Source organism: Borostomias antarcticus (genome assembly GCF_949987555.1).
Source record: "Borostomias antarcticus genome assembly, chromosome: 22".
Taxonomy (NCBI): Eukaryota; Metazoa; Chordata; class Actinopteri; order Stomiiformes; family Stomiidae; genus Borostomias; species Borostomias antarcticus.
In genome coordinates this window covers 19098565-19113041 of record NC_140255.1, presented here as the reverse complement: position 1 = coordinate 19113041, position 14477 = coordinate 19098565, and the positions used below count along the sequence as shown (strand labels likewise).

General features: G+C 45.3%; 2 protein-coding genes across 2 annotated transcripts in view; one reads left to right on the top strand and one right to left on the bottom strand.

Annotated features, from left to right (window-relative positions):
• The window catches only part of LOC311324144 (synaptic vesicle membrane protein VAT-1 homolog), a gene marked incomplete at both ends in the record, with an annotated part of 17445 nt that extends 4594 nt beyond the window's left edge, over positions 1-12851 (bottom strand). Inside the window, 5 exons of the mRNA XM_084456549.1 lie at positions 3139-3346; positions 9059-9434; positions 11785-11873; positions 12082-12252; positions 12846-12851. Of these exons, the coding sequence (XP_084312675.1) occupies positions 3139-3346; positions 9059-9434; positions 11785-11873; positions 12082-12252; positions 12846-12851 (850 nt within the window). The remainder of the gene's footprint in view (positions 1-3138; positions 3347-9058; positions 9435-11784; positions 11874-12081; positions 12253-12845) is intronic.
• LOC311323906 (uncharacterized protein) overlaps positions 1-14477 on the top strand; it is a 571429-nt gene that overhangs the window by 534446 nt on the left and 22506 nt on the right. The gene's annotated exons all lie outside the window — the stretch shown is intronic.

Here is a 14477-nt window from a genome sequence, read left to right as displayed (position 1 = left end):
CCAATACTTTGAACGCCTGGAAGCCTTTAGCCATTCTGAGAATTCTGCTTACCGGACTCACTCATCACTTTATAGTTACTTAAAAACCACTTCCTAACACTTTGTCCACAATGCTAATGGATCACGTGACTCAGACTCAGACAAACCCCTGCAGTGTGTGTGTGTGTGTGTGTGTGTGTGTGTGTGCTTTTTGTGTTAATATGTTGTACAAGGATACTTTAGAGGGTCCAGTTTGAAAACTGACCTTATTTGACCAGAGAATGCCGACCATGCAGTAGTTCATTAACAGGAATGACCCTTTTTGCCGAGATATCTGTTCGCTTCTCTAGTGTCTGTATTCTGTATCGATCCCTTTATCTCACAATAGACCTTTCCGACCTGTCAATCATGCGGAGAATAACCAATAAGGTTGCTTGATTTCTTAAGACCACGCCTCTGATGTCCCACAAACAAAGCTTGTCCCACGTTGTGTTCATAGACTAGATATTAGTTTGAAGAAAATGGTTCTTAAAACATACAGAAAACTGGCCTGCAGGCTGCTGTACCATGATGTTTAAGAAAACAAGCTGTACGATACTCCACACCTCCCTCCACACATCAGTTTACAGCAGCGCCAACGCAAAAAGGTACGAGTAACATTAGGTGCTTGATGTACAGTAGCTAATATGCCTGTAGCTAGTAGTTAACAGATCATTCTCACAGGCTTATTTTCTATGAATGGATGCCACTAACTTACTCACCCTGCTTTACATGTGCAGTTAAGACTCCACAATTTTGTCCTGATGAATTTCAATCTGGACTTCAATCTGCCTTCCGCATAAATCGCCAACACCTAGCATCAACTCGCATGTTGTCACCTGCTCTGTCTGAAATCCAAATCTCAAGGGAATATCCTTGTGTAAAATAGTTCAGGCCTTTCTGTAGAGCTCTCTTAGACAAAGTAGTGGCATTTAGAAAATAATATACAGCAATATTGTCAGGAATCCTTGAGAGAATCATCAGGTATGTGCTGTTCAGTGGACATTTTTTAACTTTCTCCAGTGCATGTGGGGCATAGCAACAGTAACTAGGAGGGGCAGAACTTACTGCCTGAATAGGAAAGGTGTATACTGTATACGTCCCACGCTGACATGCGTGGCCACTCTAAAGTCTGCTATTTTTGACTTTGTTTTGAGACGACATCATTACCAAAGCGATGGATGGTGATGTATGTTGTCATGGTGCTAAGGTGCTGCGTGTCCAACGGTGCTATCCTCAAATAGAACGCAGTTGCCATGGAGGCAACAGTCGAGTCACCACACAGACCTACCTACCAACTGTATCAACACCACACAGACCTACCTACCAACTGTATCAACACCACACAGACCTACCTACCTACTGTATCAACACCACACAGACCTACCTACCAACTGTATCAACACCACACAGACCTACCTACCTACTATATCAACACCACACAGACCTACCTACCAACTATATCAACACCACACAGACCTACCTACCAACTGTATCAACACCACACAGACCTACCTACCAACTGTATCAACACCACACAGACCTACCTACCTACTGTATCAACACCACACAGACCTACCTACCTACTGTATCAACACCACACAGACCTACCTACCTACTGTATCAACACCACACAGACCTACCTACCAACTGTATCAACACCACACAGACCTACCTACCAACTGTATCAACACCACACAGACCTACCTACCAACTGTATCAACACCACACAGACCTACCTACCTACTATATCAACACCACACAGACCTACCTACCAACTGTATCAACACCACACAGACCTATCTGCTGACCTACCTACTGTATCAACATCACACAGACCTACCTACCTACTATATCAACACCACACAGACCTACCTACCTACTATATCAACACCACACAGACCTACCTACCAACTGTATCAACACCACACAGACCTACCTACCAACTGTATCAACACCGCACAGACCTACCTACCAACTGTATCAACACCACACAGACCTACCTACCAACTGTATCAACACCACACAGACCTACCTACCTACTGTATCAACACCACACAGACCTACCTACCTACTATATCAACACCACACAGACCTACCTACCAACTGTATCAACACCACACAGACCTACCTACCTACTATATCAACACCACACAGACCTATCTGCTGACCTACCTACTGTATCAACACCACACAGACCTATCTGCTAACCTACCTACTGTATCAACACCACACAGACTTATCTGCTGACCTACCTACTGTATCAACACCACACAGACCTATCTGCCAACCTACCTCTTAACACCAAACAGACCTACAGTATCTTCTGACCTACCTACCAACAGCTGAATCAGCAGCATACAGAGCTATCTGCCGACCTACCCGTCAACAGTCGAGTCACCACACAGAGCTGTATCTGCTGACTCAGCTATCGACAGTCCACCCATCTGCTGGACTAGACATCAAAGGCCAGGGGGGTTTACAAAGACGGAACATCACATGTGTGTGTGTGTGTGTGTGTGTGTGTGTGTGCGTGTGTGCGTGTGTGTGCGTGTGTGTGTGTGTGTGCCTGTGCTGAAAGGCACAAACACAAACTTTTGCGCCGAATGTAATGCATATTAGCCCTGTAATAGGAGAAGGACCTCCGTCTGCACTCTGGTCATGAATGTGTTATTGCACAAGTTTAAAGATCTTGATTCCTACACCTTGTTATGAAAACTACCCTTCCCCCTACATCAGTCCTTTACACACACGCACACACACGCACACACACACACACACACACACACACACACGCACACACACACACACACTTCCTGCAGAGACATGTGGTTGTATGCAGAGCATTCTGACCTAGTTGTCAGCGAGAACTGAACCTGCAGTCATACTGTGAACGTACAGTACAGTATAATCTCATCTCAGAGGCCCGGCTGGTAATCGGTAAACCGGTTGTGTATGTTGCGTGCGGGAGAAGCCTGCGTGTGAATACATACGTAGCATACTAACTGTACAGAATGTACAGTATACATTTACGCATGCATTTGCGTGCACATGTAGGAGTGTGTGTGTGTGTGTGTGTGTGTGTGTGTGTGTGTGTGTGTGTGTGTGTGTGTGTGTTACCTGCAGCCATGTGTATGAGGATGCTCTGTCCTGGCCTAATGTTGGCCATCTCAAACAGCATCAGGTAGGCCGTGAGGTAGTTGATGGGGATGGCCGCGCCCTCCTCAAAGCTCATTGGCTCAGGCATCACCAGGGTTTGTCTGGCGGGCACGACCGCCACCTCCTGCCAAAGGCCGCTACGACTCAGCACAATCACGCGATCGCCCACCTGAGAGAGAGAGAGATAGAGGAGAGAGAGAGGAGAGAGAGGAGAGAGCAAAGAGGGAGAGAGAAAGAGCAGGGAGAGAGAGGAAAGAGTAGAGAGAGAGAGATGGAGAAAGAGGGAGGATAGAGCAGAGAGGGAGAAAGAGCAGGGAGAGAGGGAAGGAGAGAGAAAGAGAGAAAGAGCAGGAAGAGAGAGAAGGAGAGAGAAAGAGCATGGAGAGAGAGAGAGGGAGGGAAGGAAGAATGGTCAGAGTAGGGGAGGGGTGAGAGGGAGGGGTGAGAGGGAGGGGTGTAAAGGGAAGTAGTGAACGAAGGCGAGAGGATGTACAGGAAGGAGGACACAAGGAGACAGAAGGGTTCATAAGACAGGAAGGAGGACACAAGGAGACAGAAGGGTTCATAAGACAGGAAGGAGGACACAAGGAGACAGAAGGGTTCATAAGACAGGAAGGAGGACACAAGGAGACAGAAGGGTTCATAAGACAGGAAGGAGGACACAAGGAGACAGAAGGGTTCATAAGACAGGAAGGAGGACACAAGGAGACAGAAGGGTTCATAAGACAGGAAGGAGGACACAAGGAGACAGAAGGGTTCATAAGACAGGAAGGAGGACACAAGGAGACAGAAGGGTTCATAAGACAGGAAGGAGGACACAAGGAGACAGAAGGGTTCATAAGACAGGAAGGAGGACACAAGGAGACAGAAGGGTTCATAAGACAGGAAGGAGGACACAAGGAGACAGAAGGGTTCATAAGACAGGAAGCTGATTTTCACTCTTCACAAGAGTTGATTGATTTTATATGAAGGAATGTTAAAATACATGTAGCGCTTTACCCCAATTGGGCAACGATACATCCGTTAAAGCCATTCTGACGACGATTAAAAACACAAAAGTTTTACTTTGACTTATTTCCATTCTGGTAAACAAGATGTGATTCCTCTAAAGTGCATGACCAATGACCCAGTGACTAGTTCCATAATTCCTGCACTTAGAAAGTTCATTTTACTACAAGGACATCCTCAAGTGTCACAGAGTTCACTGCGTCGCTCGTCAGTTTCTCCTCCACTTGAGCTCAATCTCGGGTCCTTTGACTTAGAAACACACGTGATCACCTCTCATAAACATTGCTTTAGCCAGCTACGCCACCGGAAAGCTAGCGGTTCCATGACAGGCAGTATTTATACTTATACTGATTTATACTATTTATACTAATTCAACTCAGTTACACAAGGTTACGAGGACTGTTATGATAAATACAGTACTGGTTTGTCACTGCTCCATGACACCTACTGTAGTGACTTTAGCCATTGGTTACCTTTCAAAATGGTCTTGAAAGGCCTCTACAAACCTATAAGTGCACTTAATAAGGAAGTCAAGCTTAACCTGACATGTACTGTAGAACTGTGGACTGGGAAATGACATCTCCTTTATGATTCATTACTCGTACAGGGAAGCCCAGCCATAAACATTTCATGGATGTTTTGAGGTACTTATAAGACTTGGAAGGATGCAGGAAGAGTGATCTATCTCTGAATGCACTCATACTTCCTGTTTGTGTAGCCAGAAGACCTTTGGAGTGGTCTTCTTCCTCTCTTCATACACACACGCACACACACACACACACGCAAACACGCACACACACGCACACACACACACACGCACACACACACACACACACGCACCCACACAAACGCACACACACGCACACACACACGCAAACACGCACACACACACACACACACACGCACACACGCACGCACACACACACGCACACACACACACACTCGTTTTGCAATGGATTCCAGGAAACAACTCATGACTCATGAATCACATTGATCCTCCTCATGGGCAATCAGCAGAACATGTGGTCACCAGCCTCAAAGTGTCCACACAGCGCTCACCCCTCTGAGACGCCAGGCTCTTAAAAGACAAGACATGGACGGCTCCATTACGCACTCATCATCATAGGAAAGGACAACCCTGACAGATTCAGCGAAAGAGGTGGAGCTCAGAACACACTGGTGAGTCACAGCAGTGACCGTCTGCTGTAGACAGTGAGGGGGACGCTGCCTGACACAGTCAAGCCCTCAGACAGACGCCACATCTCCAGGAAAAGAGCGCTGAGTCAATAAGCCTCATCACTTTCTCCCCCCAACATATAATGGTCAGACTGAAGGCAGATCTGGGACCAAATCCAATCTGATAGCTCTCCTCCGTCCCTCGACCCTCGCTGACTTGAGTCAACACACACAGTTTTTTTTGTTCTTTTTTTTTAAGTAAAAAGTAAAATGTTTGAAAAGATATTGCCCTATAGTGATATGCTGTCAACAAAAGTCAAATGATACTGTACGATGTTGAAAGCAAGTATTCTTGAGAGATATCTGATTTAATTGGACTGGCCTTGTCTAGTCTTTTAAAAGGTCCTTACACACTGCCTCAACAATTGTCTCGTATAGCCAGACCTATCTCTACACGTGATGTATGTGTACCAGCACTGGAGACTCATTACCTATTAGGGGCGGCTGTAGCTCAGTTGGTAGAGCGGGTCATTCAATGATCGAAGGGTCAGCGGTTCGAATCCCAGCTCCGACTGTCCACATGGCGAAGTGTCCTTGAGCAAGACACCTAACCCCAAATTGCTCCCAATGAGCAGGTTAGCACCTTGCATGGCAGCTACCGCCATTGGTGTGTGAATGTGTGTGTGAATGGGTGAATGAGAGGCCATTGTAAAGCGCTTTGAGTGCCGCTAAGGTGGAAAAGCGCTATATAAGTGTAGTCCATTTACCATTTACCATTCGGGTATAGGAGGGATAAACACCGGATTTCTTTAAACCAATCACAATCGTCTTTGGCGGAGCGGTTGCGTTGTTGTTATTTCACGTAGTCTGGATTTAATCTGATTGGACCGGGAAAATCTTCCATCATCACTGATTGGGCAGTAATAAACTAATGACAAGGCTTATCCCCAAAACCTACATAAGGTGAGTCAGACTAATCCAACAATGAGCAACAAACACCAACATCCAAAACATTATCTTGTTGGCTGCTGGGAGAATAATTGTCACTTTTCCAAGTTGTTATGAAGTAGGGGGACGCTACACCTTCTTTTGTTGGAATTTGTTGGAAAGTCAGAGCACACTGGTCAAACATACCACAACCCCGACAAACACAGACTGAGGAGGTTGATTCTGGAATGAATCTGAAAAATGATTCCAACAACCGTCAACAAACCCAAACTGTTGGCTGATGTCAAGGCAAGGCAAGTTTATTCGTATAGCATATGATGTTCGTGTTTGTTGGCGTTTGTTGGCCATTGTGAATTGGACTTAAGATGTTTTTTTCTGCTTCTCTGAAGGATGAGCTCTATGTACAGGCTTGACACTTAGTGACCACATGCTTTTCTCTCTGATGATGTCAACCAGCATCATCCATGAGTCATCAGTCGTTACTTGTACCCCATTGCAAAAATTATAACATCATGACTGGGGCACACTAAAAGAAGCAGACCAGCCTATTGCTAATGTCACTCTTCTGTATTCCTGTCCCCATCTTGTGATTGTGTATATCCCCTGAGAAGACCCAGTTTAGTCATGGCCCAACAGCAAACCCTGGTTTTCTCCTAAGCACTTAGTCTGAACAAAACTCTAGCCTCTACCAATGACCCTAATGTCCACACCTATTTGGTCAAAATCCACAAGAAGGACTCAACTAAGGTTTGAGGGGAAGTCGATGAGTTAATCTACATGCTGGAACCCAGCCGAAAAGACGCATCTGCTCCGGCTTAACTCAACAGGGATCTCATTAGTCTTCAGAAAATCTGCCCCACCCCAAAATACACCTCTGGACAGTCTCACTGGCTCAGCCAAGAGAAACAACTCTGGCCTTGCCCAATCAAAACAGGCCCAAGCCTCCTCTCCCAGCAGCCTCAGCAACGGCTGCTATAGCGTTTGTTATTGTCTTCTGTGGCCTTACGCTGCTGTTGTCAGTGGTGGTTTGGTGTCTTGCGGACAGTTTGTCGATTCCAGAATGAGCAGTTATGAATGCTCTGCTTGGCCTATGGGAATTTCCCATGTGTTCTGGATAGGAGGGGTTTGGAGGAGGGGGAAGGGGGAGGGGTTAGGAGTGAGTCATGAGCGAGGAGAGGAAATTCCTTCCAAACTTGACAATGTGGGACAGTGAGGGGATGTCATGGGGCTGAAAATATGAGAATTCCCAGTTAGAGAGTCCCAGCCTTGTTCTCACACTACCGAGTGATCAAGAGAGTTGCATACCTTATGACGAGTGATCAAGAGAGTTGCATACCTTATGATGAGTGATCAAGAGAGTTGCGTACCTTATGATGAGTGATCAAGAGAGTTGCATACCTTATGGTGAGTGATCAAGAGAGTTGCGTACCTTATGATGAGTGATCAAGAGAGTTGCATACCTTATGATGAGTGATCAAGAGAGTTGCGTACCTTATGATGAGTGATCAAGAGAGTTGCATACCTTATGATGAGTGATCAAGAGAGTTGCATACCTTATGATGAGTGATCAAGAGAGTTGCATATCTTATGATGAGTGATCAAGAGAGTTGCGTACCTTATGGAGGCGAGCAATTCACACGCATAAACAAATTCAATCCCCAGAAGTGCATCCAACCCATCTGCCACTGTGTGCATGTATGTACTGTACACACACAGGTGAGCGTACTCAGACACATGAAGCATTCTCTATGTGTCATGCATACACAAAGTCATCCATCAAATCGGTTGGATCACGTCATCGCTGTACTGTACGCCTCCCCAGGTACTCACTGCCCTGAAGGGATTTTCTGGAGGTTTGTCAGCATCATATCTCATTTCAACCATACCACACCTCACATCTATCAGGAAGGGAACACTTTGAGACAGGCGAGCGCCTTGCCTCGTAACCCCCACCTTTAATAATGTCATCTCAAGAGGAGGGGGGTTGGGGGTAGCTGATTGGGACAGGACAGCAGGAAGGCTTACACCACCTCTTGATTATATTCATTGGGAAGACAACAAGATATCTCCTCTCTCTGGTGGTAGAGAGTGGCTACACTACAGTGCTGACAAGGACTGAGGAACTAAGGATATTAGTGCGACCCAGTTGTTCAGAAGGTCAAATCGACCTGCGCTACACAAATACAGTTTGATTTGACCTCACAATTAATACAGAATTCTGTAATTCAATGTAATACAGAATCCAAAGATGAATGAATGAAGGAATTAATGGAAAATGAACAAACAATTCAATGAAATACACTGGAAAAAGACAACAAGCTGGATATTGCCCTGCACAATTACTCTGTTTGGTACTAAGTCCAAAGACCACAGCGTTAATGTTGCAAGCTGGTTTGAAGGGGGCTGCACTGATAGGCTAGCATTGACTACAGCCTTGATACACTCCTCGATGGAAATCAATGTATGCCTGTCGCCTATGACAAAGGAGCTACGTTAGATTTATTGATTGGGCGAGCCTCGCCCACGATAGCAGGCTAGTCTCCTCTCAATTTTTCGTAAAAGAGAAACTCAACCACATTTCATAGAATTGTCGATATGGCAGATTATTTCTATCTATATTATTTTATATTAGGCTGTGCGGCATCATATGATAATGCGATTTAATAAGGCTATTTCAATAATGGCTGACAGGCGTTGGATAGGAAACTTGGCTTGAGTGATGGAGAAGTGAGGAGGTTTTCAGACTCACTTTTCTGTCCGTCACATCTTCCCCGACTGCTTCAATCAGTCCAGAGCACTCCATCCCCGGGGTGACCGGGGGAGAGGGCAGCAGCTCGTACAGCCCCTGTCTCCCCAGCAGCTCCGCGAAGTTCAGACCGCACGCTTTGACCCGCACCAAGACCTCGGCGCTCCCCAGGCTCGGCTTGCCTCTTTTCACTTGTAGCTTCACTTTGTCATAACCTCCGTAGCCCGTTAGAACCAGAGCCCGGTAAGTGAACACCTCCTCCTCGGGTGAGTCCTCTACCACCGGGGCTTCGGCTGCAGCGGTTTCAGCTACGACTTCAGCTGCTGGGGCTGCTTCAGCCTCCCGGGTGGTTATCTCCGACGGAGAGTCTGGATCATGCCTACTAGGTGGCCCCTCACACGGAGAGTCTGGATCATGCCTACTAGGTGGCCCCTCACACGGAGAGTCTGGATCATGCCTACTCGGTGGACCCTCACACGGCTCCTGAGCATCATGCCTACTCGGTGGACCCTCACACGGCTCCTGAGCATCATGCCTACTAGGTGGACCCTCACACGGCTCCTGAGCCGGGGTCTCTTCGCCAGACATGGTCTGAATATTTAGATGCGCTCTTCTACAATTTCACTGGTTTGCCTGAGGTTCTGCAGTATGAAACAAACGCCTGTACCTTGCGAAAATAAGTTTCCAAATTAGTAAAACAAGTTATCTGGCGTGGTTATGCCTTTTGAGCATACATTCCACCGCAGTATAGATATATCCTCAGGTTTTACTCGAAGAGGTTAGATTTCCTGCGAGCGCTCTGGCCAAAAAAAGTGACAGATCCGCTCGTTGGCAACGGATAGGAGAGCTGGGCGAGCTAGACGGGATGTGGTCACCGGGAAATCACGGAAAGTGGATTTTAGTCGGAGGAGGAGCGGGTGGTGGTCAGAGCTCCATCAGCAACAGGTGGCGCACAAGCATTCGTGTTTTCGCTAAAAAATACATGCAGATTGGTAGGCCTAGTTTACCTAGTTCATCGGTAGGCCTAGTTTACCTAGTTCATCGGTAGGCCTAGCTTACCTAGTTCATCGGTAGGCCTAGTTTACCTAGTTCATCGGTAGGCCTAGTTTACCTAGTTCATCGGTAGGCCTAGTTTACCTAGTTCATCGGTAGGCCTAGCTTACCTAGTTCATCGGTAGGCCTAGTTTACCTAGTTCATCGGTAGGCCTAGCTTACCTAGTTCATCGGTAGGCCTAGTTTACCTAGTTCATCGGTAGGCCTAGTTTACCTAGTTCATCGGTAGGCCTAGTTTACCTAGTTCATCGGTAGGCCTAGCCAGCTAGAAGATTTTTTCATGGCATAATTCTGAGGCAGTTGGCCTCCGGTCTGTCTAGGTCTATAGCATTCAGATCTAGCAGATATAGAACATCTTTTAAGGGATGCCTCAATTGCATCGATCACTGACCATTTCAATCAACAATGTGAGTGGATATTGCCTTAGTGACCAACACAGCTCTCCTGCCATTGTAGTAACGGGATTGGCTCAGATCATTGAGCCAATCCCCCTGGCAGAAGAAGGCTGAAGCTTCGGGAGATCAAATCTTTATTCATTACCAAGTGGCCGAACCACCTCCGTTACACAGACGATGTCGTCTTGGGGCCACTGCAGGAAATGTTTGAACTGGGACAGACTGGCAGGCAACGCAGATCTAAAGTGATGTTTATGGGAGGTGGTCACGTGTTTGTAAGTCAAGAGGACCGAGATCAAACCCAGCGTCGGCCAAGTGAGGATAGAACTAATACTGACGAACGACGTAGGGACGCCTGTTTTTAGAAGGCCGTCTTCTGAGAGAGATGCCATCTTTCACTTCTCTCTTCTGTGTTTTGAAGGGAGCTTAACGTTAGCTGGTTCCAGTTTGACACTTAGCCGTTGTATTAAAGGGGACAGGGTATTAATGAATTCTGTATCAAAAGCCAACTGACAATGTTTTATGTTTTGAGAATATTTGTTAACATTTGTTCATTTCACCTTATTTTGTCTTATCTTTGTATTTGACTGGTGAATTGTATAGTAGCCAGGCTAGAGGCACAGACTAAGGGATTCGGGGGCCCACTTCAAATGTACCCCCCCCCCATACATTTATTACCTATGTTTGATGGAGCACCTGGCAGAGTCGACGACCAGAGAGGCGGCCTTGACAATATCCACCAGCAGGTGGCAGCACAGTCATTCAAGATTCAAGCAGAGAGCCCATCGGTCTGTTTTAAACGTGCATGTGTTCTTCCTATTATAAATACATGTGTTTGGACTCACAGAAGGGGGACAACACGGGCCTTCTGGTAATCAATCAACCAATCAATCAATCAATCAATCTATCTATCTATCTATCTATCTATCTATCTATCTATCTATCTATCTAGACTGATGGGTTTTTATGGTAAAATAAAATATTTCCATCCACCTGTCTATCTGTCTGTATAATAATAATAATAATAATAAATATTATTTGTTTTGCACTTTACATTTAGAAAAAAATCTCAAAGTGCTATAAAACAAGTGTTTAAAAACAACGAAGTAGTTACAGCCAAATACATGAGAGGACAGAGAAAGACAAGATAAAATGAGCAAACAGGCATTAAAAAAATAAAATAAAACATGATATGGAAAACATGCAACCTAAGAAAGCAGTCATCAGAACGCTTTTGTGAAAAGCTGCGTTTTTAGGTGTTTCTTAAAGGATTCTACAGACTGTTGGTCCCTGAGGTGGTCGGGGAGGGCGTTCCCCAGCCTGGGGGCAGCCCAGCAGAAAGCCTGCATGCCCGTGGGTTTAAGGTGGATCTTTGGGGTTTTGAGGAGGTTTGCAGTGGATGAGCAGAGGGTGTGTGAGGTGGTCTGGGGGGTGAGAAGATCCTTGAGGTAGCGGGGGGGGGGCGTTGCCATATATGCACTGGTGGGTGAGGAGGGAAACCTTGAAATCAATTCTGTGCGAGATGGAGAGCCAGTGGAGTGACTTTAGGATGGGGGTGATGTGGTCATATTTTCGCACCCTCATCAGGATCCTAGCAGCGCTGTTCTGGATATACTGAAGCCTCTGAAGGTTGTAGCTAGGGATCCTGATGAGGAGAGCATTGCAGTAATCCAGCCTGGAGGGGACAAAAGCATGGACGAGCTTCTCTGCATCCGCCAGGGTGATCATGGGGCGGAGCTTGGGGTGTTCCTGAGATGGAAGAAGGACGTCTTGCACAGGTGTTTGATGTGTGACTCAAAGGTGAGATGGGGGTCCATTCTAACACCCAGGTTGATGACGGATGTGGAGAGGGGGGTGTTTTGGCCGGAGAAAGAGATGCTGGTGATGGTGGATGACTGGACCAAGGAGCAGTATCCAAGGAGCTGGGGAATATATAGCCTACATGTTGGTTGAATGTAAATATCATCTAAATGTAATATTTAATGGACAGTTTTACGGCATTGTATGGACCTGTAAAATGGGAATTTTACAGTGATCTTCGATATTTGCACTCTTGTATTATATGTTAGAAAATATTGTATAGATACAAAATACAGTATAAATAGCCTACAAGAGTGCAAATAGGCTACAGATTCCGTAGCATGCCTACATGTAGACAGACAGACAGACAGACAGACAGACAGACAGACAGACAGATAGATAGATAGATAGATAGATAGATAGATAGATAGATAGATAGATAGATAGATAGATAGATAGATAGATTTGTTGCTGCAACAGTAACATTTCCCTCCGGTAGTATACAGCCTTCTTCTAAACTCTTTGCTACTGCTACCATTTACCGCCATCTAGTGGAGACTTCAGGTAGAGCATATGAACTTGACTTTCACTTTCGAGAAGTTCTCTTCTGTTTTATCCTTCGAGGGTGTGGTGTGTGAGTGAACGGAAAACGCACTTTCTGGTGTTTATTTCATCCATTGGAGGTAAATAACAACAAACATGTGACTCCTTCGACAGCTGAACCTAACAGTGTCAGTAGAAGCTGCGATTTTGAACCAACTGTGAGCCTTGTTCGTCAGCCAGCTCGGTAAGTGAGTTTAGTGCTCATTCATGAGACGTAGGCCTACTGCTTCTAGGATAACTGCTCCAACGGGGTTCAGCCTAGAGGAGCTTCACATGCATCATCCGAATTTTGTCTAATATTCTCGTCATTCTGTCTTGAATTTAATGTCCAAGTTCTCTGGAGAAAGAGAGAAGAGGAAATACAGAGACGAGAGAGAAACTAAGGAGAGACAAACATGGCCTCAGGTAAACCGTCTGGGTCCGTGTACGTTTATCAGTTTAAATGTATCAATGACGTGCTAAATAGAATAATACGTAATTGGTTGCAATATTTCAATTTTGCATTTTCTATACCTGATGTTAAATAGAAATTTGACTATTTGGACTCGTTTTTCAAATTGTCGATTTTTGCATACGCTCCTTTGAGAATATAAAATAGAAATAGTGACGCAGGTCAGAAAACGGTATTTCCTGTTTTTCGCTTCATCTGGAGGAGGGGAGGGAACTCCTCTGCACGTCATCAAATGTGACAGCGAAATCAACCAATCACACCACCGGCTTGTTTCTGGCACTATTTTCAGTATATTTCTGTCTGCGTAATGTTACGATGAGCTAACATAATTCAAATAGAATACATTTTCGCCCAGTACATCAATATAGTATGCATATTTATCAACACAACTACTTGTTATATATATATATATAGTAGCCTGTATGAGTCAGTAGACGTTAATTAATGATCATATATAAGGCTCAACTAGTGTAACAAGAAGTATATTCTACATTGTGGAAGTTCGAGACAGGCTAGGAGTGATTCATAGAGCAGGTTCCATTTCACTATAATAAACGTTTCACAAAAGACGGATGCAGATTTTATTCCAGGTATAGAACAAGGGTAGCGGTAGTGGTAATGGCTATATGTAGCCTACAGTGAGTTCAAGTTCAAGTTTTATTGTCATATATACTCAATAACAATGCAACATCATTATTGGTAATGAAATTCTTAGGCTCAGAGCCAACTCAACTTTGTGTATAAACGTGACAGAGTAGCTGTGTGCACAGCGTTGGCAAGGTGCAGGATCACATGGTTCAATTGTGAGAGAAGAGAGGATATCCGCACGCTGGATTAGGTCAAGATCTTTAGACCTTTAGACAGATCAGAAGAAGAGGGCAGGTCTGTGCTCCTGCTAGGCCTACGAGGTCTAGACCTCAGACCAGTTGACTGATCATAATCTTCGAGTAATGTCAATAGGCTATGATATAGGAGGGCATGTTTGAACATGTCATTATGACCAACAACAGCACTGGAAAATATTTTGTCAAAGTAGGGATAAGAAGCTCTGAAGAGGCCGTCCGTCTGATCCTGCAGGACTGACTGACCATCAGAGGGTCATTTCCGAAAGCTGTAGGAT